Source organism: Amphiprion ocellaris, chromosome 15, assembly GCF_022539595.1.
Source record: "Amphiprion ocellaris isolate individual 3 ecotype Okinawa chromosome 15, ASM2253959v1, whole genome shotgun sequence".
Taxonomy (NCBI): domain Eukaryota; kingdom Metazoa; phylum Chordata; class Actinopteri; family Pomacentridae; genus Amphiprion; species Amphiprion ocellaris.
In genome coordinates, this window is record NC_072780.1 from 24,311,976 (window position 1) to 24,339,250 (window position 27,275).

The window sequence follows — 27,275 nt, forward strand, 5'->3', positions numbered from 1 at the left end:
CTATCTCATGCATTCATCATCAGACAATAGGTGATCTGTTGGGATGGTTAGCAAAGAAAAGAATCAAGATTATCAGAAGGTTCACATAGTTGGACCATACCAAATTACAAAAACAGTTACATCTTTGGGTTCACCATTTCCATCATGGTCAGGCCAATTTGGCAGCCACTAATTAAAGACAATACTGCAGATTTCTATTAAAGTTTCTTTAAAAAAAAAAAAAAAAAAAAAAAAAACTTCCGGAAAATGCAAAGAAATTCTATTTGAGGAAGAATAAACTGAACCCTGTATTCAGCTGTGAATGTGCTGTTACAAGTTACTAAGCCTTATATATGACAGCAGCTTCCATACCAAAACTTTGCAATAGAAAACCTCATTAAGGCTTGTTTCCTGTAAACCATCAGTGTCGTTTCTACATTTAATGTTACCATAATAATTTTTTGGTTTCAGTAGGAAAAACGAGTTTTTCTTGATAGTAGATACCATCAGGCTATATGTCTATATGGAAAAATTATTTTGAGGCTGGGAGCATATTTTATGTATGCCTTGGTCTAAAGGACTCATCTCAAAAGCAGTTTATCTGCTCAGACTGCCCCCTGCTGTCCAGTATGATTTGTGTTTAAAGAGTAACCCTGCTGCTGTGCTTGTGGTGGCCAAACAAGGGTAACACTTGCACCTCAGGAGGTGCTTCTGTGGTTGCCTAGGGCTAAGTGAGAGGACCAGGACAATCACCAGTCCATCACAGGGCCAACACATAAAGACTACCATGCACGTAAAAAATACGAATTTTGGCAAAGGTGTGAGGGAGTGGGGGTGGGGGTTGCTGCAAATCTCACCATGGGTCAGTTTTGATCCAACCAGTCACTGTGGGGGTACTAACAGGCCCTACTTGTGGGTCACCTGCTATACCAGTTGAACTACTGGTATGCCCATAAATGAAGTGACCTTTGAATATTGTCAGGTAGAAGGGAACAAAGTAACCAAAACACCTTACAATATGATCCCTCAAAGTTTTAGGATGTCCAGTTTAAAGTCCTTTATATTCCTATTGTTTCACGTATAGGAACATGGACTCAGGTTCTTACTGTAATATTGTTTAATTTAAATAGTTTAAGGCAAAAAGAAAAATCACTAAATGTGTTTATTTTCATATGTTTATATTTTATTGCCAAACATCTATGCAAAGAAATTTTTACTCAGAATAAAATACTCAGGCAGAAACCAAGCAATGAACACGATCTTCTTCTGTGATCCTTATCCACTTGCAGCGACCTCAAAAGGGTAGTGCTGAGGGAAATCATGGATGAGCTTCACAGCTTCATTATACAGCTCTAAATCTGTGGGGCAAACAGGACATTGTGTAAGTTGCAAATGATGAACACTGCTGTATTACACGGGTTATGGCTTACTAAAATGAATCATACCAAAAGGAGTGCCCTTGTCCTCTCGTAGTATGTCGTATGTGGTGGCCATTATTGCTCCTTTATTGGACACCATACCGATGACCTCCACAATACCACTCAGCTCTTCTTCGAGCTGGAAAAAAAAAAGAAGGTCAAGGTATTTTTAATACCACACTCTAGTTTGGTTTGTTGGTTCAGCATTTTAGCACACTGAAAAATGTCTACCAAGGCCTTCGGGTGAAACAACAGCACTACTCTTTCATCACTGCCTTTTTTTCTTAAGTACTCTTCGCACTCAAGAAAAACAGCATGTAGTTTTGGTATATGGTTATCCCACTATCAAAAGCGAAGGTAAGAGAAAATCCTGGTTTATTTTAACTTGAAATACCTACCATGAATATGACTGTTACATCTCTTCAAATCAAGTTAACTTTATACCCTCAACATCTGTTATTGATATTCAGGGAAATAAATCAGAATACATCAGCTGTACAAACCCTGACTGTTGGAATTGTCTGTCTAGAATGGTCATTTTGGTCCAACACCAACATCATCCATTACTTTGTGGACTGCTGTTCTGAAGCCTAGAGTTTGAAGTTTAGCTGTTGCCCTCTTGGTCCTCTGAAAGTGGATATAATGAACAAGTGGTGGATCTGACTGAGATTTTGAGGACACAACACGCAGTACTACAGCAGCCACCACTCAATCACAACGTTGCCCTGCCTTAAAACATATGCAGTTTTTTGATTATTTTGTTTTAAATGGGACCATAATTTACAAAAAATGAAACAAAAAAACATCACGCTTTATTCAAAATTCCTACAACTAGCAATTGAGACCATAAACTCATTAGAGAAATGTTTACTCAGGTAACAGGTCAAGGAAAAGGTAGGGTGATTTTAGTGTAGACTCGTATATACTTCATATTGGATTTCTTTTGCAACCAGATGAGTTGCCCCCTTCTGATGACTGGAAAGAGTGCAGCGATCCAGTGACTTTGTTATGCTGTGGGGACCATTTGGGTGACATGCTCTGGGTCCACTTGTCACCTGAGAGGAAGAGCTAATTAGTTCTGTGTGATCATCTTTATCCTATGACGAAACATTTCTATCCTGTTGGGTGTGGTCTCTTCCAGAATGACCATTTCCCCTATCAGTAGAGCCCGAGGAGTCAACAGTTTGAGTCTGAAAATGATGTGAATCATAAGGTAGGGTTTGCACAGTGTTTTGAATTAACAGCGCTCTCCATCGACATCATTGAAACACAAAACGAAGGATTATCCTTTGAAAGAAAGTTGTTCATCTGTGCAGTTGAGTTACATAAACACAGAATCAATGCCAAGGCAACTGAAGCAGTTCTGGTGGCAAGTGGTGGCTAGGGCTGTTATTTTCATTGTTCATTAAACTGTTGACTTCTATAAAATGTCAGAAAATTGCGAAAAATGTCAACCCAAGTCCAAGATGATATACTTAAATGTTTTGTTTAATCCTCAACCAAAAGACATTCAGTACACTGTCATAATGAAGGAAAGAAACTAAAAAATATTCAAATATAAGCTGTAATCAGAGAATTTAGATTTTGTTTTCTTTTAAAAAAAAAAAAAAAAAACTCAACCCGACAGTTTTCTAATTTATTAAATGACATCTAATATCATAGTTTTTCCTTCAATGGGTCAATACTTTGTAAATTTCTCAACGTCAACAAACAGACCATAGTGTGTCCACAGACCAGAACAGTTCACTTCAGTAAAGTTGGAAAGATATTCACAGATTCGGACTTCCGGCATCATTAACTCATGAGATATACGTTTTCAAAACATAAACAATGCCTCTTTCAAATCATTGTAAGCTAAACAATGTACTACAAGCCCATTTTTAGCAAAAGTAGCTGTCTTTCAAGCTGCAGAAATAACATTGGTGTCAGCTGGCTGTGCGACGAGTGAACAGGGACCGTCCGCAAAACCGCTGCAACAGCGAAGAGAGACACGAAACAAATATTCAAATACTGCACTCTTATGCACTGTAGTGTCACCATAATCACTGGAGCCATCAATTGGCTCATGCTGGTCATACTACAATACTTTGTTTGGCGCTAAGTTAAAAATAAGAATTTTAAGGAATTTTTATTAGTAATAAAATTCAATAACTTCATTCTTATACACTGTAGTGTAACCAAAATTACTGGAGCCATCAATTGTCTCCTGCTGGTCATACTACAACACTTGATTGATATAAATACATTTTTTCATAATTTTAAGGAATTTTTATTATTTTATTATTTTTGTATCAGTAATATAATTCAATAACTTCAGTCTTATGTACTGTAGTGTCACCAAAATCACTGGAGCCATCAATTGGCTCCTGTTGGTCATACTACAACTCTTGGTTTGATAAAAAAACATTTTTTCATAATTTTAAGGAATTTTTATTCATAGTCAATTTCAATAACTTCATGCTTATGTACTGCAGTGTCACCAAAATCCCTGGAGCCATCAATTGGCTCTTGCTGGTCATATTACAACTCTTGATTTGATATTAAATACAAAATCTGAATTTTAAGTAATTTTTATTAGTAATAAAATTCAATAACTTCACTCTCATACACTGTAGTGCCACCAAAATCACTGGAGCCATCAATTGACTCATGTTGATCATATTACAACTCTTACTTTGATATTAAATACAAAATTTGAATTTTAAGGAATTTTTATTATTTTATTATTATTAATTGGTAATAAAATTCAGTAACTTCACTCTTACATACTGTAGTGTCACCAAAATCACTGGAGCCATCAACTGGCTCCTGCTGATCATACTACAACTCTTGGTTTGATACAAAATAAAAAAAATCTACATATTAAGCAGTTTTTACAGTAAAAAACATTAAATCACTTCACTCTTATACACTGCAGAAAAAATAAACTCCATCCAACCATCAAAGGGGTCCAACTGATCATACCTTCAGGTTTTTTCTTCCAAATATTGTCTGTACAGTCCTTAACTTGGAAAATATTATTAGCGGTTTAACATTATGGTTTAAATGAATCAATTAATGCTGCAGCCTTGTAAGAAGGCATCTTATTGTCTTTCTTCCCAATCGTCAGTACTTGAGGAGACAGTCTAAACAGTTTAGTTTGGTATATTGGTGTTATCTGATCCTCTCTTTGGTGAAGATTCCAGGTTCCATTACTATTCAGTATTACTATTTGGACAAACAGGTGCCCTATGGATCTAAAAATATAGCACCACATACATCAATAAAAGTGCCATCAAAGTTAATTTACTCATTAATCCTTAAACTTCACACACAGGCACGCACACTAAATAGTGTGCACAACTTCACATGGCAATAAACAACCCAAGTAAAATAAAATTCAGTTACTTTCAGTTATTAATGTTCCACAATGTACCAAAAAAATGGATGGGCACTTCTATCTGTTACAACAAAAAATATTTGAGATATGTAACAACAATTTCAATACAAATAAAAAATCTTTAAAATCATGAAAAATAGTTAAATATCAAATCAAGAGTTGTAGTATGATAAACAAGAGCCAACTGATGGTTAGACAGTGTCATCTTTCTACAGTACATAAGAGTGAAGCTATTGAATTTTATTGTTAATAAAATAATAGTAAAAATAATTAAATAATCAAAAATACTTAAAATTATGAAAAACATATTTAATATCAAACCACGAGATGCAGTATGATCAGCAGCAGACAACTGATGGCTCCAATGATTTTGGCGATACTACAGTACATAAGAGTGAAGTTACTGAATTTTATTACTAATAAAAATTACTTAAAATTCAGATTTTTAATTTAGTACCAAACTAAGAGTTGTAGTATGACCAGCAGGAGCCAATTGATGGCTCCAGTGATTTTGGTGACACTACAGTACCTAAGAATGAAGTTACTGAATTTCACTACTAACAAAATAATAATAAAAATTCCTTAAAATTCTGATTTTGTATTTAATATCAAACTAAGAGTTGTAGTATGACCAGCAGGAGCCAGTTGATGGCTCCAGTGATTTTGGTGACACTACAGTACACAACAGTCAAGTTATTTAACTTTTTTAAATATAAAAATTCCTTAAAATTCAGATTTTTTAAAATTTAGTACCAAACCAAGAGTTGTCATATGACCAGCAGGAGACAATCAATGGCTCCAGTGATTTTGGTGATGCTACTATACATACGAGTGAAGTTACTGAATTTTATTACTGATAAAATAATAATAAAAATTCATTAAAATTCAGATTTTTTATTTCGTATCAAACCAAGAGTTGTAGTATGACCAGCAGGAGCCAATTGAAGGCTCAAATGATTTTGGTGACACTACAATACATAAGAGTGAAGTTACTGAATGTTATTACTATAAAAAAATCCTTAAAATTCAGATTTCTTTTAAATATATATCAAACCAAGAGTTGTAATATGATCAGTAGCAGCCAATTAATGGCTCCAGTGAATCTGGTGACACTACAGTACATAGAGTGAAGTTATTGAATGTTACTACTAATATAAATTCCTTAAAATTCTGAAAAAATATTTTTATATCAAACCAAGAGTTGTAGTATGACCAACAGGAGCCACTTGATGGCTCCAGTGAATTTAGTGACACTACAGTGTATAAGAATGAAATTATTGATTTTTTTTACTATAAAAATTCCTTAAAATTCAGATTTTTTATTTAATATCAAACCAAGAGTTGTAGTATGACCAACAGGAGCCAACTGATGGCTCCAGTTATTTTGGTGACACTACAGTGTATAAGAATGAAGTTATTGGATTTTATTACAAATAAAAATTCTTTAAAATTCATATTTTTAATTTAGCACCAAACAAAGTGTTGTAGTATGACCAGCATGAGCCAATTGATGGCTCCAGTGATTTTGATGACACTACAATGCATAAGAGCGCAGTTTTTGAATATTTGTTTCGTGTCTCTCTTCGCTGTTGCAGCGGTTTTGCAAGTTGCAGACGGTCCCTGTTCACTTGTCGCACAGCCGGCTGCTCGTAGACACGTTATTTCTGCAGCTTGAAAGACAGCTACTTTTGATAAAAATGGGTTTGTAGTACATTGTCTAGCTTACAACAATTTGAAAGAGGCATCGTTTATGTTTTGACAATGTATATCTCGAGTTATTGATGCCGGTCTTCAAGATTAACTGGTGATATTCAGTGGCGAGACAGCTGTTGCAATGGCAATACATAGCATAGGTGACTGTACCGATCCCTGGTCAAAACACAGACGTCAATAAATTGTTCCGAGATGTTATTGTTGTCAGCTTTGGTTCCACGTGTCCTTATTGCTCAAACTAGTGTGGCCAAAGTTGGGCACACAGGTGGAGAGATTAGGGGAGTACATCTCTATATAAGGTTGGGTAATTCATCACAGCCTTGTGGGTTTAGTGAGGAGAAAGTTTAGAGAAAGCAAGCAATTCATCAAGCGAGTTATAGTAGTCATAGAGTGGTTGAAAGTGTGATTGCAGTTTGGTTGTGACAGAGTGAGTGGTTGTTTGAAAGTGAGTGTCTGAGGTAAAGTGTGTTGAGTTTGAGAGTCTGGTGTTATTGTCTTTTTGTGATTGTGACTGTTTTGTATGTCTGCTCTGTAATTTGTCTGTTTGTCTGTGTATCTGTTAAGCATTTGTGGCATCGATAGGTAAGTCTGAAGGTAGGTAAGTTAGTATATAGGTAAGTTTAGAATTTAGTTAGGTGCTAGTGTAGCCAGTGGTAAGTCAGGGCAATACAGGGAAATCCATTTAAAAAAAAAAAAAAAAAAAGGACCCCAAAATAGCAAAAGAGGTGCTGGACTTAAAAATTAATAACCATTACCCTGAAGACATCACTGCAAACAGAAATATGTGATCAGAAGAAGAGCTGAAACCTTCATGGTAAAGGGTAAGGTGTAAAATAAGGCTTTGTAGTTTGTCAACTACACTTTCTAAACTCTGTAATATGTTAAATGTGCTTCATATTCACACACTAGATGGTGAACTGTACTACATATGTAAGTGGAAAAAATCTCTGTCTGAGCACCTGGCAAAAGTTGTTTGCTCTGCCAAAGAGGCAAGCAATATTTTTCATGAATTCCATGAAAGCCATTTTGGGGGTCATTGCCGCTGGGAGAAAACCCACAGCACTATAATCAGCCGCTATTACTGGCCTGGCATGGAGAGTGACATTAAAAAGTGGGTAAGTTGATATCTTCATAATGACTTTTAAAATGCACATGTAAGTTCATTGTTAGTGTATATTTATATCTAGATAGAATGCCAGTCTAAGGTTTGAATACTAACTAATGCTCTGCAGGTGTAATGACTTACTTTACTTATCATTCTTGGTGATTCTCAAAGTTGTACTTTTAGTTTTCAGTATTACAATTTATTTGCACAGTTTGTAATTTGGAAATGATATTGGGCTTTGTCTACTTAGATTGCTCAATGTCCACCATGTCAGTGCAAGCAGGCCATTATCAACAAAAAAAAGAATACAGTCCAATAAAGGTTGAATCCTCTGTTAGTTCTCAACATAACGATTTAATACACCTGTCTTTCTTTTCACAAATAGGTAAAGGATCCTCTGGAGTTGGTGGGAATGGATCTTGTGGGTAAACTCACTCAAACAGATGATGGCAATCAGAACATATGTGTCATGGTTGATTATTTCACCAAATGGTCAGAGGCCTACCCACTAAAGAGTAAAACAGCAGATGAGGTCACTAATTGTATCCTTGATGTACTTTACAAATTTGGTGCACCTAAAAGACTGCTAACAGATCAGGGCTCAGAGTTTCGCAACAAGGTACAGTACTGATACATAATGACTGCCAAAAATATAAAAGTGACTGCTGACTTATTTTTGTGTTTGTCCTACAACACTTTTAAAGCTGAACTACGGTTTGTGTGAAAAGCTGGGCCTCTGCTCACCGTACCATCCCCAGACAAATGGTCTAGTGGAAAGGTTAAATGGCACAATCCAAAGGTAAATTGTTTAACTATTTGATCATGCAACTTTTGTGGAAATTAGATTTTGCAAATATTCTGCTTTATCATACTTAACTCAGATTTTATCCTACTTGCTTCTGTCTGTTGTTCAACTTTCCATTTGAAGGTCACTGAATAAACTTGTGGTGGAACACCCCACAACTTGGGACAAATTCCTTCAATCCACCATGTTTGGTCTTTCCTTCAATCCACCATGTTTGGTCTTTGTACCAAAAAACAACTTACTACAAAATACAGTCCTTACTACCTGATGTTTGGAAGGGAAGCCATCAGAGGTTCCTAAGGAATACAAAGTAAGAAACCTTAATATTCTCAACATAAACGTTTTGTGAAAAAGTGAGGTGAGGCTCCTGATGTTCCATTACTAATTATTCTGCTTTGCTTGGCAGGTGACAGAAGAACACATCTCTTCATTACTTCTCCATGAACAAGTGTGTGACAGGTTAAAAAGGGAGGCAACGACCTACGAAGAGGTTAAAGTGAACATTAAAAAAAGCCAAGACACAGTTCGTAATAGGAAGGCGAAATGTGGCACTGAAGACGATTTTAAAGTGGGGGATTGAGTATTACTGAAAAATGTTAGGCAGGAGCAGAGGAAAGGGTGAAAAATGGATCCTGACATGCTTGGACCCTTTAATATTATACAACTCGCCAGGAAATGTGCAGACATTTTATCAGAGGGAGGAAAAATAAAACCAAAGATTAACACTGATCACCTCACTCACTATTTCCAACCAGAGGAGAGGATACCTGCAAAGTTGCAGAAAATCTTGGCAACTTCTCCTCTGGCTGGACCCTCCTCATCAATGGAGTCTATGTTGGAGCCAACAAAGATCCAGACCCTAGATCCGCACAAAGATGCAGAAAACTGTAAGTACACTGACAAACCGTACTTTCAAACATAAATGTTTCAGATGGTTAGCATTTGTGTCTTTACAGTAATCAGAGTGATATGGGCTGGAAAACAAAGGAACACCCTCTGGGCCAAAATAGGGCCATATAAGGTATTTTCTGAAAACTTCATGGACTTGGCCCCAGGGAAGGAGCTGGAGAGTGAGGTATGTTACATTTGTCGTAGCTATCTGCTTAGTAGTGGAGGAAAAATGGATGAGAAGTTACTTCTGTATTTTTGGTGATCAATGGCTATCTAACAAGTGTGGGCAGGTGACAAGTGAGACAGGAACTCTGATTTTGAACTTGTATCTAATGACCTCAGCCTGGCAAGGATCTGCTAAAGGTTTTAGAAAGGTGAGATCAATTGGTAGGCAGATGGCTCAGCTGGCTGAGCGGGTAACTTATAAACAGGGGCTATAGTCCCTGATGCAGCAGCCTGGGTTTGATTCCAGCTCACGACCCTTTGCTGCAGGTCTTCTCCCTATTCTCCTGTCTGCCTCTACTAACCTGTCTAAAGCCAAAAATACCCTCTTTTTTTTCAAAAAAGGTGAGGGTATTCAAAATAAAATGTATGTTTAAGGTTTCTATCTGACATTTTGCAGTTAAATCTACTACAGCATGATGTGGCAGCTGGAGCAGTCTGTGATAAGGCACACTGGACTGTTAGTAATCTCAACATATTTAGACACACAATAAGATTTTTTTTGTCATGAGACTTAATTGCATTTTTGAAGATCATATATCTGAAGGAAAAGAGGGCACTGTACCTGGATCCATTCAGGGCAGCAGAGGAACAGATCAAGAAGTGCAAAGATGTAACAAGGTGACATGGCATGAACATGAAACAAAATGGTCGCACTTGATAAAATACTTGTTTACACATAATGTGGATAGTATCCGGGAGCAAGATGGCAGTTTTTTTTATAGGATTTTTTTTAACATATTGCATTTTTTTTTCTTTAATTACCTTGTCCCTCTGAAGTCAACTGCTAATTTAAAAATACCTTATTTGGACTAGCATTAAAGTTGGTCAACTGTTAATGTGTTGTGTGCAGAGCACTGGTCCGCACAGTGTGTCCTGCAGTAACAAAGTGGACGTGTGCAACACTACCCCATCCAAAACAGCAGGACTCGACATCATGTGGTGTATTTGTGTGCAAGGTGAGTATGTGATTATGTGCACACCTAGCACAATAAGTATTCCAGTTCATATTTATCATGAATTTCTTAGCTTGCAGAACAAATTCTACAGAAAAAAGAGATACAGTATCCTGTAGACCAGGAGGGTGTGGCCAGGCTAAGGCTCGACATAGCAATATCATTGCTGAAAGATTCAGGTAAACCTGAGGAGGTAGGTGACCATGTATTTGCATTTAACGACCTTGCATGTTTTCATTTTTTTCAACATATTTTTTCCAGATTACCTATCTCAAATGTGTCGGGCTTGTGGGGAGGTCAGCTCGGGCACAAAAGTGGATAAATCATCTGTCACCCTTGTATATATTGTAAATATTATTACTATTGTTCTATTATTATTTTATTCTTATCACTATGTCTACTGTTACATAAGCTGCTGTAACAATGTAAATTTCCCCTGGAGTGGGGAGAAATAAAGAACTTTATCTTATCTTATCTTAAATGGGTACAAGCATTCTGATTCCAAAGATCCGTAGTTCAGACTTCAACACTGAGATGTGCAACATGATACAATTATTTTTTTTGTTTTAATTGTTGCATTTAGTTTTACTTGTAATGACACACTTTGAGTGATATGAACATGCCAAACACTGGTTAGTATTCTAATGTCTATTTTCAAATCTCCTTTCAGATTGAGTGCACCACCTGTGGGAGGTGGTACCGTATGTCTTGTGTGGGGCATCCACCTACAGATGGGGACTACCACTGCAATAGCTGCCAATAAATATGTTAAATCAAAAGGAAATGCTGTCTTTTCTCAATGACATCACACTCGAGTATGACACAACGTACTTCTATTACTGATTTGAACATGAACGTCCTGTGATTTTTTTTTTTAATTGCTGCATTTCGAGTTCAATACGTTAAATACTGCTGGACTGTTTTGGTAAGATTTTGACGTTTGTGTATTTAAATAAGACAGTGTAGCTAGGATGTGATCTAAACCTGCCAATACGGTATCAATATATTGTTATACTACAACATTCTGGCATTCTACCACACGGTTTGGTGAACTTATTAAAATAACGTGTACACCATGTGCTGGTCTGCTGCTTTAACAGGTTTTAACAGGAATCGGTGATCACAGCTCCACTGGTTCCAACTGCACTGACCTAGTTTTTCTTTCTTGTTGCCTGACAGCGCATGACTCTTACGATGAGAACGCGTCTAATTTCCGGATATTTTTGTCAGGACCAAAATGAATAAAACAGCAGAAATCTCATTTTTAGAAGCGAAGTTGTTCCATTGTTTATTTCCTGGTTTGTCGGTAAGGGGTCCTGAAAAGCCACGCCTACGAAACATCTGTCTCAGAAACGCTGCTATCACCGGTTGATCGGAACACCAGTTAATCTTGAACACCGGAAGTCCGAATCTGTGAATATCTTTCCAACTTTACCAAAGTACAGCATTCCAGGACACGAAATAATGTCTCTACTGAACGTTTCATGAGAAGAACAGAAGTATTAATATATGGCAGAAAGTATCTCGGTGCAAATGACTACACTGCTTCACTAACTTAAAATCTGATCAAATGTGCAGTCAATGTACTCACAGGTTCGTTCAGCTCAACTGTTGCATTATTTCCTTCTCCATCCGAGACACTGAACGTTTTTCCAGTTGGGTGAACCTGAAAGAGCAGAAAACAACACTTGACTTTACTGACATTCACAGTGTAGATTGGTTAGCCACGTTAGCAACAGCTGCACCTTAACTCGGACTGGCTGCAAACAGCACTGACCTTTTCGACACGTCCAACGAAGCAGACCGCCCTGCTGATGTGCTGCGACAGCATAGAACAGTTTATTCTGGGCTTTGGGACATCCAACATTCCTGCCATCTTAACACGATGTTGTTCTTGCGTTACTGACCTCGGAACAATGCAACATCGCGCGGGAAATGTTTAGTTCAACAAGTTCTGATTACATAGCAGCCCGCGCGGGCGGAGTTTACATTTACGTCAAAAGACTGCGACTAACTAACGGCTAACATAGGACATAAAATAAACGCCTCCAACTCTACGGCATATCCGTTGTGGTACATTATTGTCTTCCCAAGAAACACTAGCAGTTCCGCTGTATGCTGCTAATGTGTAAGGGAACTCTAGTTGTCATCTGTAGTTTCTACACGAAGACGGACCTCACTGAGGCGAGGACCTTCACCGTCAAAACACACGGGTAATACCGACGGAAGATTTATTAGGTTATATTCTGTGATGTGCAGTAGCTAAGCGAAACTAGCACTTTGAACTGGATCTAACCGAATGACGCTAAACTAACAGGACATCAAATCCTACAGAACGATGAACTGACTTCAGCACCTCACTGAGAACTTGACAAAGCAGGACGAAGGTTAGAGCGTCGCTATCACTTTGTTGAGGCTTAGCGTTGTCTTGACTGTTAAAGAATAATTTGCAGCCACAGCCAAAGTCTCCGCATTTTATAGTGTCATTAACCACGAACAGGCTGAGATATGCAGTAAAAACAGTTCCGGCCATGAGGACATTATCGTCTTTAAGGACCTTTGTGTAACTTTTTAAAATCAAATGCTGGAATATTAACTAGCGTAAAGGTAGAACTGCTTTCAATGTTGTTGTCATTGTCGAAATAGGAAGCGATCATCCGCGGGAGCGCGCGCAGCCTGTTCATTAAATGTATATGTTTATATTGGCCAATTTCTATCCGTATCCAGCTGCATTTGTCTGACTCAAACAGATGATAGTTTTGCAATTATCATATGGGCTGTAAGCTTAAAATGTAAAACGTGAAGGAAATTAAGTCATTCTGATGTATTACCAACATTTCAGTCACAATGTAGAAGATACAGTCACTTTTTGGCAAGGGGAAAATTGCATTATACGAAATCAAGTAGTCCTTTAAAGTCCTTTCAGCGGGTTAAAAAAACCAAAAACATCTCTGAATCTTGTCAGTTACAGTATCGCTTTCAACTGTAGATGTGCTAAACAACAGAAACAATACCAAAATATTGCCTAAAATTCTAAGTCTATGTTGCCTAATAACGATGTAAACTGCAAATGCTTGTTTAGTCACAATGGTTTGATTGCAAAAAACATTTAAGTCAGTAGTAGTGGAGCCACAGGATCAGCCATTAGAAACAACAATTTTTCCGAAGCATCAGCAGAACATCTCAGGTTGAAAGGTACAGCAGGACATTACAGTGCTAAAATACCCCCTTCTAACCTAACATCGCAGGAAAGGAGAGTAGTAGCTTTACTAAGCAAAGACAAGAATATTGCTGTCATGCATGCTGATAAAGGAAGATGCACAATGGTACTCAATACAGCCAACTACTGCACAAAAATAACAACATTGCTCAGTGACAATACCACCCATGAGGTCCAGAGATAAGACCCCACACCCAACTATAAAATAGGTTATAGACTGCTTACTACAGTTGGAAAAAGAACAAGGCATTTCCCGTCCTTCATACCACTAGCTGTATCCTTGAGAAAACACACCATGCATATATGGACTTCCAAAATTCACAAAGAAGGAGCTCCATTTGACTCATCATTAGCAGCATTAACTCTGTCACTTCCAACACTGTAAAACACCTTTGCAACTGTCTTAGCACTACTGGTTGGAAAATGCACATCACAACCAAACACCTCCTATTTTGTTAGCAGGGGTTCTTAAGTTTTATTTGATGTCACTTTACTTTTTGTATGCATACCCACATATGAGCCAGTGTTGACTAAGCAATAGCACCCCTAGACAGGTATGCGCCCTGCTGGACTTCTGCCTGACCACCACATACTTCAAATATTAAGCAGGTTTCTACAGACAGATGCTCCACTGTCCCACGGGCTCTCCAGTGTCACCCATTGTGGCTAACCTTTACGTGGAGAATGTAAAAAGCATTAGCTTTAGCTTTAAGGGGAACAACATATGACCCATTCACACCTGGAGGGATGTGAGCCCTGAGTTGTTAATGAGCCATCAACCATGTGAGCTAGAGTGATTCTATACATCTGGAAATCTTCAAACATCAGCTAGAACTGAAAAAGCCTTTTGAATGATATACAGTCTTCAAGAACTTATAAAGGAAGTCTAGCTGCACTTCAAGAACTTGAAACGGACACGTCTGTGTAGAGCATCGGTAGAAATCAACTGAACGTCTTGTAGGTTCTTGAAGACTCAGCAGTTCACATGCATCTGAAGGATAAGGGAGATTCCTTTGAGAACACATTTTGGACAGAGAGGAAAGATGGTAGGCAGAGGAGTAAAGGAAGCTATCCATGTCAAATTGGAACAACCATCTCTAAACAGAGGAGGGGGTCTGCAACACCACTTATCAAACACCTACAACACAGTTATAAGGTCTCTCTCCAGAAGGTTTTGCCATAGTTAACATCTTGAGTCACTCCTGACTTGGCGGATCCACATTCTTTGTTCTGTACCCCGGCATGCTCCATCACCATGATTGCTGATTTGACAAGAATTCACACTTTGAGGCATGTGAGTCCTGGGTCGGTAATGGACTATTAGCCATATGAGCTGGAGTGACTACATATTCTGGAACTCCCCATCAGTCAGTTATAACTGAAGAAGCCCCTTGGATGAGAGGTGAAACATCTTCGAGCCTACAAGAGGAGTCCTGTTGATTTCTGCAGAAGCTCCTATGCCCAAAAAGAAGACCAGTTGCTTTTTCCTAAAGCTCTTTGGATTTAAGTCACAAAGACATACCTATCACCACGTAGATTAAATTCTGTGTGGTTGCATGCTATCAATGTTTGACTCAGATAAAAGCAGTTGTAGACAAATGTGATGTGGCTGATCCAATTTTAATTATTAGACAACAGTTTTTGGTCACTTTTTGTTATGACATCAGCTTTGAGAAAAAAAACCTCAAGTATTTTTAGCAGCAAAAACATTTTTTCTTTTCTAACAGTTGAACTTTGAGTGTAACTAATCTATTCACTTTAGTGGCATTTAAATGTGACAAAATGAATACAAGCAGCTCATGTGATATGTATAGTGACTGCACGATAACTTTTGGTTTCTTCTGTTGACACAGGATAATCATGTTCAGTTTTCTTGGATCCCGCAAGGACTCAAAGAAGTCAACATCTGACAAGGAAGTAGATGGGGGCTTTGTTATCATTGGTGAGAAATATAAGTTCATACTAAAATGAAACAAACACTTCGGGACTCTCTTCTGTTCTTTGTATAAAAGACTTGCTCACAATTATTGTTGCAATAGTAAGCAGACAGTGGTAGAAAGCAGTGTGAACCAGTAAGCATGGTAAGTTAGATGGTTAGTTTGGTGTATTTTAGTTTGAAGAGTAAAATGTTCCTAATGACACAAACATGTAATTTTAATATTTATCTAGAAATGAGGAATTGTAAAAATGACAGAATGTTAAATGGAGTTTGTTATTATGTTCTATTCTTTATTTGTGATATTCTCTAGCATGCACTGCTTTGCGCCTTGTTTATGATGCAGTGTGGACACGCAAATGGACAGCTGCAGGCACCAACTATAAGTCCATGCATACTCTTGCAGACTTTCTGAGAGTGTAAAGCTTATAAGCCAGCCATTGGCTGATAATATCAGTTTGCATTCTTCCCCCTTCCGCTACCTATGTGTTACAATTTTCTTAGCCGCAGTAAAAAAATGACAACAAACTTTGGGTGTCGACCTACCACGCTGAAAACCAAACTAAAAGTTTGACAGAGGATTTGGATCTTGCAGTCAGGCAGCTCTGCCATTTTTTTCAGTGGACTATCCGTTTTAATGATGCTTAATTAAACTCCTCACATATTTTTCGCTATTTATTATTTGTTGTGTGTTTGCATATTCCATAAAACTGGACCGCAAAAAGCTGATTAACTTAGTCTCTCTCCCTTGGCTGGAGTAAAGTTTCCATCCATCTGTAAAAAATGCTTTTCCTTGTGCTGAACAGTAGGAGGCATAGTCTCCCTTATAGAGCAAAACAAAATGGTGTGGAAATGTGACATAAAGGCCATACTGTTACAGAACGCAAAATTTACTCACATCAACAAAAATAGACTGAAAATGCATTGACAAAGCATTTAACCAAACACATATTGACAGCTAATGTAATAAGGTCTTCTGCGCTCCTGATCATGATTCTTCTATTATTGGAGTGCAACCACAGAAAAAGCAGTTCTGGAAACTCGGCAGGATTCGTCTCTGCGTCTTAAGTGAGCTGTCTGTTGTTCATGGTTTCTGCATAACAGATGTGGACTTTGAAAGTGAACATGTACATATTTCTGTTCATACTTAAATACGTATGTGTCATTGAACTCATTGCCCCAATATGAAACACAGAAAAACACACAGGGCTTCTGTAGATGTTTCTGAGAGGCTGTAACTTTACACTTTCTATAGTATATAGTAGCTAGTTTCGGATTGGGCTGTAGCACCATGTTAATGGGTACAGTTGCCATAACATAGCAAATGATTTCTAGAGAACTGACAGCTTACAGATCAAAGCACCCCCAAAAGTCACTCCAGAGATATTAGTGATGCAGAACTAAGGATTAGTTTGGTTAATTATGGGTTAGACCTTTAATAAAGATGGTATATTTCAGTGTTTCTCAAATAGTGGGGCGCGCCCCCCCCCCTGGGGGGGCGCAGAGGCATGTCGGGGGGGGGGGGGGGGGGGGGCGACTGGGTGGAAAAGGTCCTTCAACGCGGAACTAATTAGCTGAACTATTGTTTTAACGTCGGCCTGTTTTTCGCGGCGTACAACAATACTGAAATTGTGCTGGCCCATAGACTGTATATGCCATAGATATAAAAAATATATATATTAATAATAATAATGATCTTCTGTATATATCTATGGTATATGCACTGGCCGTTCAGACTCCGAAGTACAGACTCCTGAGAACAGGAGAACGCATCGTTAATGTGCAGTCGGAACACCAGCGTACTCGATCACGTCACATACTCGGCTCATCTCCTCCGATTATTTTTTACCAGCAATGTCAAACATACGGCCTGTGGGCCAAAACCGGCTCACCAGACGGTCCATTTCGGCCCGCGGGACGACTTTACAAATGATAAAAATCACAACAACATTAACTGTAAATTGTAAATTTGTAAAACTGTAAATTTAAAATAATTTCTAGAACTTGACAAGTTGTTCTGATCATGAAGTAAAATACTAGATTGTTCAGTTCTAGATACCTGTGACTGAATGTTTTGTGTTTTTGTAGATAAACTGTTATCTGGCAGTTACAATGCATGTGTAAATGATGAACTGAGGCATAATAGGCTACTGTTGAAATTGAACTTGTTTTAAGAAATTTCAGGTTCATAATATTTTGTGAAAAGATACTTCATTAAATGTGAACATTTTCAGAATGTACTTTTTTTTAACTAAAACAAAGGGGAAAAGTTGGAGTTTTGGTTATTTATAGGTTATTATGCTCTGATTTTACTCTCGGGGCCCACTGGAGATCAGATTGGATTCATGTGGTCCCTGGACTAAAATGAGTTTGACACCCCTGATCTTTACTGTGAAAAACAACAAAATGGAATCAGATAAAATAACACAGCCCTGCATATTCATGTTTTCACAGTTTATATATATATATATATATGTATATATATATATATATATATATATATATATATATATATATATATATATATATATATATATATATATATATATATATATATATATATATATATATGCACGAAGTTATTGGGGGGGGCACGAAAGTTTTTTGTCCTCTGAAGGGGGGCCCGACAGAAAAAATTTGAGAATCACTGGTATATTTGAAGGCAGTAATTTTTTTAAACAGCTGGATGCAAGCTGGTTTTCAGGAAACAGTAACAGAAGTAGTAGTAACTAGTAAAAGGCTTTATGCATGTTAATATAGTTTTATTCAGAGATATAATATGACTGTAAAGGGAGCACCACAAAAGAAGAAAAATGGAAAGAGGACTGGTTTGCTGCTCTCTATCTCATGATCACACAGCACAAAGTAAGAGAATCTGAAATAGCACAGATTTCACAATTTCCTCATTGTGTAACTTTGTTTTGTAACTGTAACTCGGTGTTGACATTGGGAACAGTAACATCACATCATATCCCATGATGCCTATACTCACATCTCATGGTCTCATAAAGGTATGGAGCTCTCAAGGTACCACCATATATGCCCACCAAGTATCACATTATCAAAGTTCCATATTTTTTGATGTCATAGCAATCATCTTAACACATAGGCAGCAGATATAACAATTACTCTAACACCCCTGGAATCAAATTAAGTTGACAGTTAGGCTTTAATGTTGGCCATAATAAATACTGCATAACAAGCTGATGAGCTTTTTTTTTTCTACTTTTTCACAGTGACCTGTTTTATTTGACATGACTTCAGTGAATACTGCGTTTTAATGAATACTTCCATTTTAGTATTGATCAAGCTAACTTTAAATTTATTTTTTTTTTTTTTACATAAACCTCATAGGTCATGGTTGATCTTAAATCAAGCTTTATTCTACTTTATCTCCCAGAGAAGTGCTGTATTGTTTGCTGTTAATCCTTGTTTCAGTTTTAATTGGAGAAGCTGGTGAAGTAGACACAGATGGTCAAGAGCTGCATGTTTTTTTTGACAAAGGAGAACGAGTGTTAGAGCCAGACCTTGTCTTTCAGATGTAGACAACCAACTGAGCTCACAGACATTCAATGTAAACTCCCTGTTTACTATTTAAAAATGTTCTGTTATCGAAGATGACCTCAAAAGTAGCACTTCACCGCTCACTAACATAAACCCAAACATGTCAACAATGACAAGGGGTCCCATATATAGCACCAAAAAAATGCTATAGCTGAGGTTTCACTAGAGCTTGAGTAGACTTTTTAGAGCGGCAGAATGCACTCCTCCTTAAGTTTGAGTTTATCTTTTTTACTCCTGTAGCTTCTGGTAGATTTAAACTGAAGAAAACAGATGTCCAAAACTAAACTGACGATCCAGTGCATGACTAAATAACAGATACGTGGCTATTTAGTGCTCAAATAGACCATGCAAAGAGCAGGTCACTCATTTAAGTATTTATGGCGCTTTTAATAATTTGAAATACTCTTATAGTTTTTAGTATAGTATTTCAAAACAGTATTAATAATAGTCTTTATATGTGGATCAATTTCACTTTCAGCCACAAAAATAGGTTTATAAAGCGCTTAACAATTAAGGAATAGAAGTCTGACTGGTAGACACTAAGGAGTTATAAAGAAGGAGAAAAATGAAGTCATTAAAATGTTTACACAATGAAATGAGAGACTAATAGACAAGATTACAGAATAAATACACAATATTACTGAGAAATACAAAAAAAAATAGAGGTTTTATTTACTCAGTAAAAGGTTTAGTTAGGCTCATTGGCCACATTGTATTTAGCCGTGTGTTCTGTCAATTTAACACTTGGCTGGTTCAAGTTGGACTCCACCTCCATTGTAAAGATTCAGGCAAATTATGAGTTTCACAAAACAGTGTGTAAATGTCATTTACATACCTGCACCTTTCTGAAAACGTTTTACGTTTTTGACAAGCATTTTAAATGTTTGTTTGTTGTTACTGAAAGTAAGAAGTCAGAGAAAAACTTGAGAAATTAGGCTTTTGGAACAGCCAATTGAATCAGGGATCTCCAGGGCACTTTATTGTCTGCCCTCAGCTGGCTTCAATACAAATGCAGTCCGTCATTACTATAAAATAAAGCATAAAGCTACTGAACACTATTTAGTAACTTTATGCTTTATCACTAAAGACACATTACCATTTTGGGTACAACAAGTTTGAATGGACTTCCCTATAGAGAAGAAAAAATATTCATCCTATGTGAATAATTTACAAAACTTTGTTGTTACACTTTCCAAACTACCTGACATCTCTTTAAACATGTAGGTTCTGTAACTGTGAAACATGATCTGGCAGCTACTGAACCCTTGATGTTCCCCATGTACCCACAAACCTTTGCAGAACTGAATGGGAAGGATCTCCAAACCTACTGTTTGTAATTGTTGTTCATGACGCATCTTAGTTGTGTTAATTGTGATTTCTGATTGTTTGCCTGATTGAGTGTTTCTTGTTCCCTGTTTTAAAGAAGAGACTGCAGTTTCAGTGGGACTACTTGTTTAAATACAGGTTTAATAATAAAAACAACAGTATGAGTTGAATTGATGAGAAGCTTTGTTCCTTTAGTATGTATTTTCAGTAAAGTGTCCGCTTTCCCCCCTTTTTTTCATCTGCAGGAGAGACAGTTGAAGAACAGAGGCAGAAGATGCAGATCATGAACATCACACAGCCTTCAACAAATGTCGTAGTGCAGCCATCAAGGGTGAGCTTGTTGAGGTTTTCAGTCCTGCGAAACACCTTAATCAAACACATCTTATCACACAAAATGGCCTGGCTGTCCACTGTGTCAGCTTTGAGACCAGCAGCTGTGTGCATCCCAGCTGGAATTGTCTTGCATGGTCCATGCAAAACAATCTCTACTGCTGTGATGTTGACAGGTGCTGTGAGGAGGGCAGGGGGCTTTGAGCCAGCGTGTCAAATTATGCCACTACCATTCACTACGCTAGCTTTAACACTGAGCTGACACAGAAGCCAAGCAGCAATGCTGGTTTGTTCATTTACTTTATGAGCCTTACTACTTTCGTGTTCATTACTTGATTTTTGATTAAGTGCATTTGTGTGGACATTGGTGTGCGTTTATCTATGTATGTGCTTGCACATTTGGTGCATATGGCATCCTGGCGCTTCTACATTTCACACAGTGAGCAGCTCAGCCCTCCAGTTTTAATCACATCGTGCAACAGCAAGCACTGAGATGCAGCAACAGCTATATGGAAATTGTTTTCCATTTTAACTGCTACACTACCTAATGAATGAACCTGCAATTAATTTTTTTGTCTTTAAGCAGTAAAAGTTGAAAAAAAGCGTATGCATAAATTTTTTTGACACATAATTTTGCATGGCGCTACACTGAAACCTTTACATCATAGGGATGAACCCACAGGTATTTATCAACTATTTCTGTACTTCACCTAAGGTTTTTGGTCTCTTTTAGTTGATTGTTTTAGTTTTGTCAGCCCATAAGCAGAGCTCTCATCAATCACATAGTTACTACCCTTATAGTCTGATTCATGTACAGGCACCTTCTTAGGGAAAAGGGTTAATTTAACCATCTGGTGACTGGTGAAGAGTTATTATTTCCAAGTTGACACGTCTAAATAGCTTTTTTGTGTGGCCAGTGGTCCAAAACTGAAATGTTAAGCTTAACATTACAGTCAGCTTCCTTGACAGGCAGTTCCAAACACTGTATTGTAAAAATTTGAGAGATTGGCATCAGCTGTTGCATCAGCCTTTGTGACCTACAGTTACTCATAACACCTTTGCCTGTGTTGGTCTATAACTTGTCCAGTATCTACCATAACAACTGACAGCCCACTGGAGCTTATTATTAAGAATAATTTCAGCATAATTCACTTTGGTTCAAAAGCTGGAGCTCAGCACACAAGGTAACACCCAGCTGTTTGTTTCTGTCCTCAGAGGACAGGGGTCCGTTTCACGAAGCAGGTTCAACAAACTCTGAGTTTCACCCTGAACTCTGAGTTGATCTACTCTGAGATAGAAAACTCTGAGTTTTCGGTTTCAGAACGGCTGATTTGAGTTGGTTTAATCAACTCGGAGTAGTTTCACCCGGAGTTAAGCGCGTGCACCACAACTCTGAAAAGCCAGCATCAATGGAGCGCCGATTCGACGAGTCACCATGGCAACGGGGAAGCGGAGGACTACACCGTTTGAATTGGAAATCTTAATGCGCTTATATAGCGAGTTTGAACACGTTTTTAGAAAGAAGTGCAACACCTGCAGCTGCAAAAGAGAGGGAGATGGTGTGGGAGAACATTGCTGCCTGGGTCAATGCGTAAGTTTAAATCACAATAATATTACAGGGGGAAACTGTTTGAATAGTAGACTATTAAGTTATTTCATTTAAGTGCAATCCTGCAGGGGAGAAGCGCATGAGGCAGGAGCTTAAGATGAAATATAAAAACATTTTTAAAACAGGTAAGAAGTCGGCATAATCTCATGGAGCTACCTCATTTTGATCATGTTTTACATTGTAAAGTAGCCTAAATATTAAGTGGCTGTTTGACTGTGCAGTGGTTTTATCCCATACACAGCCTAAATGTCTGCATCCATATCATGTTCTGTTAAATAATTAAGCCTATTTAAACTAACAAAGACTTCTACCCAGCCAACTATATATATATATATAGACACACACACACACACACACACACACACACACACACACACACACACACACACACACAGAGCCTTGATGGCTCTGACAGGTTTATGTCCAGGGAAAACGACAAAGATGGTAAAAGTCGTTTCAGGGCCAGACACACATTTCTGACCGTACTGTATACAGTTGTCTTACTGAAGTGCTCTGCATCTCCTACATTATATAAAAAAAAACTTCCATTTGCAAAGAACTGCAGCACAACACACAATATCTGCTGGGATGTGAGAGCATGACTGTGGTTGGTAATGTTGTAAATGTAAGGACGGATGAAGTTGGATGTAGATTATGGACTGTGACGTGAAACGATACCGCTCTAAAAGATACTTGTCGAGAAATGCGAGAACATCTATGCGCGGTCTGATAACAATCTCCTGACGAATATTTAATTCTCTGTGCAGTAATTCTGCTCCTTCATCTACTGGATCGTTAATAAAAGGACGTCATTTTGACACACGGCAGAACTAGACTTCGCCAAAACTCGCCAGCTGACTGAATGAATGAGGAAATGAAATGGCGTGTGTGACTGAAAGAGGGCGGAGACTGAGAGAAACTCGAGGTTTACTGAGAAAAACCTGGTCCCGACCAGGTTAGACTCATAGAGTCTGTTACTACGGTAACTGACCCTTCTTTGTGAAACAGGCTAGAGTTACTCCTCTGTCTCGGGTTTGAGTTACCTCCCTTTGTGAAACGGAAAACTCTGAGTTTCCCTCATTTCAGGGTTAACAAACTCAGAGTTTTCACTAAACCTGCTTCGTGAAACGGACCCCAGGTCATAGCTTTAGTCCCTCCCACATTGTTTACGTTAGCTCATCTTAAGGTTTGGATATGTTTAAAACAAATTGTCCTGAAGCATTGTCGGATCATCAATTGACAGAAATGTTATACCTATTCTGAACAGACACAGTCAATAATGAGACGAAAAGCCTGCTGCTACAGAAAGGGTAAGATCAGGTGTTTAACTGGGCTGAAGCTCACTGGAGCTGAGCCTTACCTGCTAAGGTCTAAGACTTCCAGAACCCTGCCTATGACAGCATTGCCAGCAGACATCCAACTCTTGAAATCTGCTTTGAGACAGTGTTTCATGCTAAACAAACAATACTATTCTTAGACCCTATTAGCTGCACCATCACACAGCAGCAGAATCTACAATGTCTTCAAACTGAGTCATGCTCAGAATTAGTCCATTACCGTCAGCTGAATAAAATAGATTAAAATATGGTAGTGTAATATATTGAATGCAACCTAATGAAATGTGATTCTCACAGCGAACTGCCACTAAGGCAGTTTACCAATATATAGTAGTAGAAGCTAGTTTTAGTTGAGTAAAGAAGGATTAAAAGAGATCGCATTCTCCCTATTACGAGCTGGTGTACTGTCAGAATAATTTTGATTATTGATTGGTTAAGTGTCAACCAATAGCCAGCTACTAGCATTAAAGAAATGGCACTTATCCAGGTTGTTTTCTCCTGACTAGATCCTTGCTTGTGTTGTATCTATTTTCAGATGTACGTCGCTTTGGATAAAAGGGTCTGCTGAATGAAATTGTTAAATTGTAGAATTGTAGCTTCCATACGCAAATAAAGACCGTATCATGACAGCCCTGAGTTTCCATTGACTCTTGCAACTGTTTTCCATGATGGAATGATTGAAACATATGCATGTTCGTCATAAATTTACAGTCAGGTCCTTTAATATTTGGACATTGACAAAATTTTCAGTATTTCGGCTTTGTACATCACAGCAGTGGATTTGAAATGAATGTCATGAGTGAAATGACACTCTACAGGAGGTAGGATTATCCGTGTCAAAGTCAACAATTAAGAGAAGACATCCCTAGAATGAATAGAGGGTTCACCACAAAATGTAAACCATTAGTGAGCCTCAAAAACAGGAAGGCCAGATTAGAGTTTGCCAAAAAACATCTAAAAGAGCCTGTGAAGTTCTGGAACAACATCTTATGGACAGATGAGATAAAGATCAACTTGTAGCAGAATGATGGGAAGAGAAGGCAGGATGAATTCTGAAATGTTTCAGGCATGAATGTCTGCTGATATTCTGCCAAACATTTCAGGACTCATTGGATGGCACTTCATGCTGTAGATAGATGCATTCATTTCACTCGTTGAAGACAGCACAGAAGGGGAACCCCCCACCCCCCCACCCCCACAGAAGAGCTTCCTTCTTCTGTGACTGCTTCTCAGTCAGCAGTTGAAATTAATTGTAATTGGTCATAAGAAGGTTAATGGGTAATACAGCTTCAGGAAGCTGTTTAAAGAATTATTCTTTTTTTTTGGACAAATATGGACATTTCTTTTATAAACAAAAGTTCATGTATAATTGGAAGCAACAATCCAAAGTTGCAGCTGATTACACATATTAAGTTTCTGTCAGTACTGATACGATATTCTGGTCTGATTAAAGAAACTTTTACTTTTTAGACACAACTCCAAGCACTGTGTCTGACAATTACCAGTTACTGCTCACCATCTGGCTAATACTATTGGCATGGTGAAGCAATGGTGTTGGCAGAATCATGCCTCCTGGCAGCAGGGACCTAAGGAGCATGCAACCGTAAACAGAGGCCAGATGACCAGAAGCAAACAGCCAAGACAACTGTGGAGTGACTTCAGGACAAGTTTTTGACTGTCCATGAGTGGCCAAGCCAAACCCCCGACTCAGAGGATCTGTCAGGAAGAATGGAATGAACTGAACAAAATCCGGTGTGCACAGCTTGTAAAGACTTAAAGAAGAGGGCTGGAAGCTGTAATGGCTGCCAAAAGAACATTGACAATGTAATGGATTAAGGATCTTCGTGCTTTTATATAGGAGAGATTTCAGTTTTTGATTTAACTTTTTGAAGAGACTGTATGTATACATCTATCTGTCTCTGTTTTTCCTCTGTACACTGACAAGAAATGTCTTCTTTTCCTTGCAGTCATCCTGCCCAACTCCAGCTCAACCTACTGACCCAATGCTCCCTACAGTTTTACCTAATATGGGTCCAGTAGTGGGGCCCCCATTGGTAGGAGCTGCTTCGACTCTCTCGGATCTCCTGGGGGATGTCCCCTTCACTTTGGCTCCTCATGTCCAGGCCATGCAGGCGGGTTTCACTTTTATCCCTGATGTACTGCTATCACGTGACATAAACTACAACTTGGCCAATTTTCAGTACGATTTCACTTTAGAGAACTCTGTTCTTCATAATGTCTAGTTTTTTAAAAAATTTAAATGTGATTAGTAGCTCACACTGTGGGAAACCTGGCTGATAGTCTAATATAACCAGTTCTGGATTACATAAGTAATTCCAGCTCTACAGCATTTAACAGGAAAATTTACTATGTAAACCAGTCAAACCTTATTAAAACTACATTGATTTTAAAAATGTATAGAGATGGAGCTCTGGACTTCTGTAATTAACTTCCAGTCCATTGTGTACTTTCAATGTAGAGCCACTTTCGTAAAATGAAATGAAATCAAATTTGACTAGGCACAACTATTTTAGGTGAAAAGTTTACATTTTTCTGGTAACTATGCCCTGAGTTTCCTCCTTAGTGTGTCACTCTCACTTTGATTGCAGTTTGCTGCTGTTTACTTTCATTGCATGTATGGGATTTGAATCAAGATTGGTTTAGTCATCGTGACAAGTCAAGTGTGGGTGCAACTAAGGTGTTGTGATAGATCTGTGAACAGTCACTGTCTGACCATATATGGTCAGACAGGAGATAAGCAGTCACCCAAATTGTCTGAGTTGCTACAACTGTTGTACACAGTACAGCAGGTCAAAATTGGATGAAGGAGTTTGTTAAACTGTCTTGGATGTTGAGAAATTGCTCATCTCTGCCAAATAGAGGGTTTGTCTAAAATGCGTTTAATTACCTGCCTACTAAAACACTGCTACCCATCTGGAACATGCAGCATCTATTTGTGTGTGTGTTTTTTTTTTTTGTAGCAAATAGACACACCTGAGGGGATAGCATTAGAGTTGTAGCCTATGCAGTGCATTAACTTGGCAGTCCCTCCAGGAATTCGTGATGTTGCGGTGTCAAGGGCCCAGGGGGGTTGAACCCAGCGTGGCACACAGGAGGCGAACAGATTCAAAACCAAGAACTTTATTCAAAGAAACACAAGGCACTGGCTGAGTGAACTAAAACAAACCAAACTCCATACAAAAATCAACGAATTTGGCAAAACCCAAACAGAGATCAAACCTAAGAATAAACATAACTTGCCACGACATGGGCTAAGAACTAAAACAAAACACAACGGCCTGACTCACAACCAATAAGTCCGAACAGGGGGTCCGCACACCGGTTCAGAAGCCGACAGTCAGAGGCAGCGCGCGCTGGGGCTGCAAACATGCAGCGGAGAAAAGGCGGTGGGGAGCCGAGGCAGGGACAGAGGGGGGAAGCTCCGGGAACAGGCCGGGCTCTCTGAGGAGAGTTCCAGGGCTCCG

At 38.3% G+C, this 27,275-nt stretch overlaps 2 protein-coding genes across 4 annotated transcripts; one reads left to right on the plus strand and one right to left on the minus strand.

Annotated features, from left to right (window-relative positions):
* Positions 1-1,140: 1,140 nt before the first annotated feature.
* On the minus strand, positions 1,141-12,468 carry rpa3 (replication protein A3). Of its 2 annotated transcripts, XM_055017693.1 has the most exons (5): positions 12,246-12,468; positions 12,060-12,134; positions 2,324-2,452; positions 1,425-1,536; positions 1,141-1,337 (listed from the first exon to the last, which is right to left on the minus strand). In XM_055017693.1, the coding sequence occupies exons 1-5, from the start codon at positions 12,342-12,344 to the stop codon at positions 1,255-1,257; spliced, it is 498 nt and encodes a 165-aa protein (XP_054873668.1). In that variant the 5' UTR covers positions 12,345-12,468; the 3' UTR covers positions 1,141-1,254. The 2 variants fall into 2 exon arrangements, with proteins under 2 accessions (XP_054873668.1, XP_023135905.1); XM_023280137.3 differs by lacking the exon at positions 2,324-2,452 and having other exon boundaries at positions 12,246-12,452.
* A 61-nt stretch (positions 12,469-12,529) lies between these two features.
* umad1 (UBAP1-MVB12-associated (UMA) domain containing 1) lies at positions 12,530-26,739 on the plus strand. Of its 2 annotated transcripts, none has more exons than XM_023280106.3 (4): positions 12,530-12,681; positions 15,542-15,630; positions 20,760-20,845; positions 25,758-26,739. In XM_023280106.3, exons 1-4 carry the CDS (start codon positions 12,584-12,586, stop codon positions 26,031-26,033), a joined length of 549 nt encoding a protein of 182 aa, XP_023135874.1. In that variant the 5' UTR covers positions 12,530-12,583; the 3' UTR covers positions 26,034-26,739. The 2 variants fall into 2 exon arrangements, with proteins under 2 accessions (XP_023135874.1, XP_023135875.1); XM_023280107.3 differs by lacking the exon at positions 12,530-12,681 and adding an exon at positions 12,688-12,855.
* The last annotated feature ends 536 nt before the right edge of the window (positions 26,740-27,275 follow it).

What these genes read in the sequence shown, in the direction of transcription:
- rpa3 (XM_055017693.1), bottom strand. Translation starts at nt 12,344, where the DNA reads ATGGCAGGAATGTTGGATGTCCCAAAGCCCAGAATAAACTGTTCTATG. An exon ending in CAAAAGAAATCCAATATGAA is followed by an intron (nt 1,537 to 2,323) that starts GTATATACGAGT and finishes TTTTTTTTCCAG; the next exon opens with CTCGAAGAAGAGCTGAGTGG. An exon ending in GGACAAGGGCACTCCTTTTG is followed by an intron (nt 1,338 to 1,424) that starts GTATGATTCATT and finishes TTTGCCCCACAG; the next exon opens with ATTTAGAGCTGTATAATGAA.
- umad1 (XM_023280106.3), top strand. Translation starts at nt 12,584, where the DNA reads ATGCTGCTAATGTGTAAGGGAACTCTAGTTGTCATCTGTAGTTTCTAC. An exon ending in TTCACCGTCAAAACACACGG is followed by an intron (nt 12,682 to 15,541) that starts GTAATACCGACG and finishes CTGTTGACACAG; the next exon opens with GATAATCATGTTCAGTTTTC. An exon ending in TCGTAGTGCAGCCATCAAGG is followed by an intron (nt 20,846 to 25,757) that starts GTGAGCTTGTTG and finishes TTTTCCTTGCAG; the next exon opens with TCATCCTGCCCAACTCCAGC.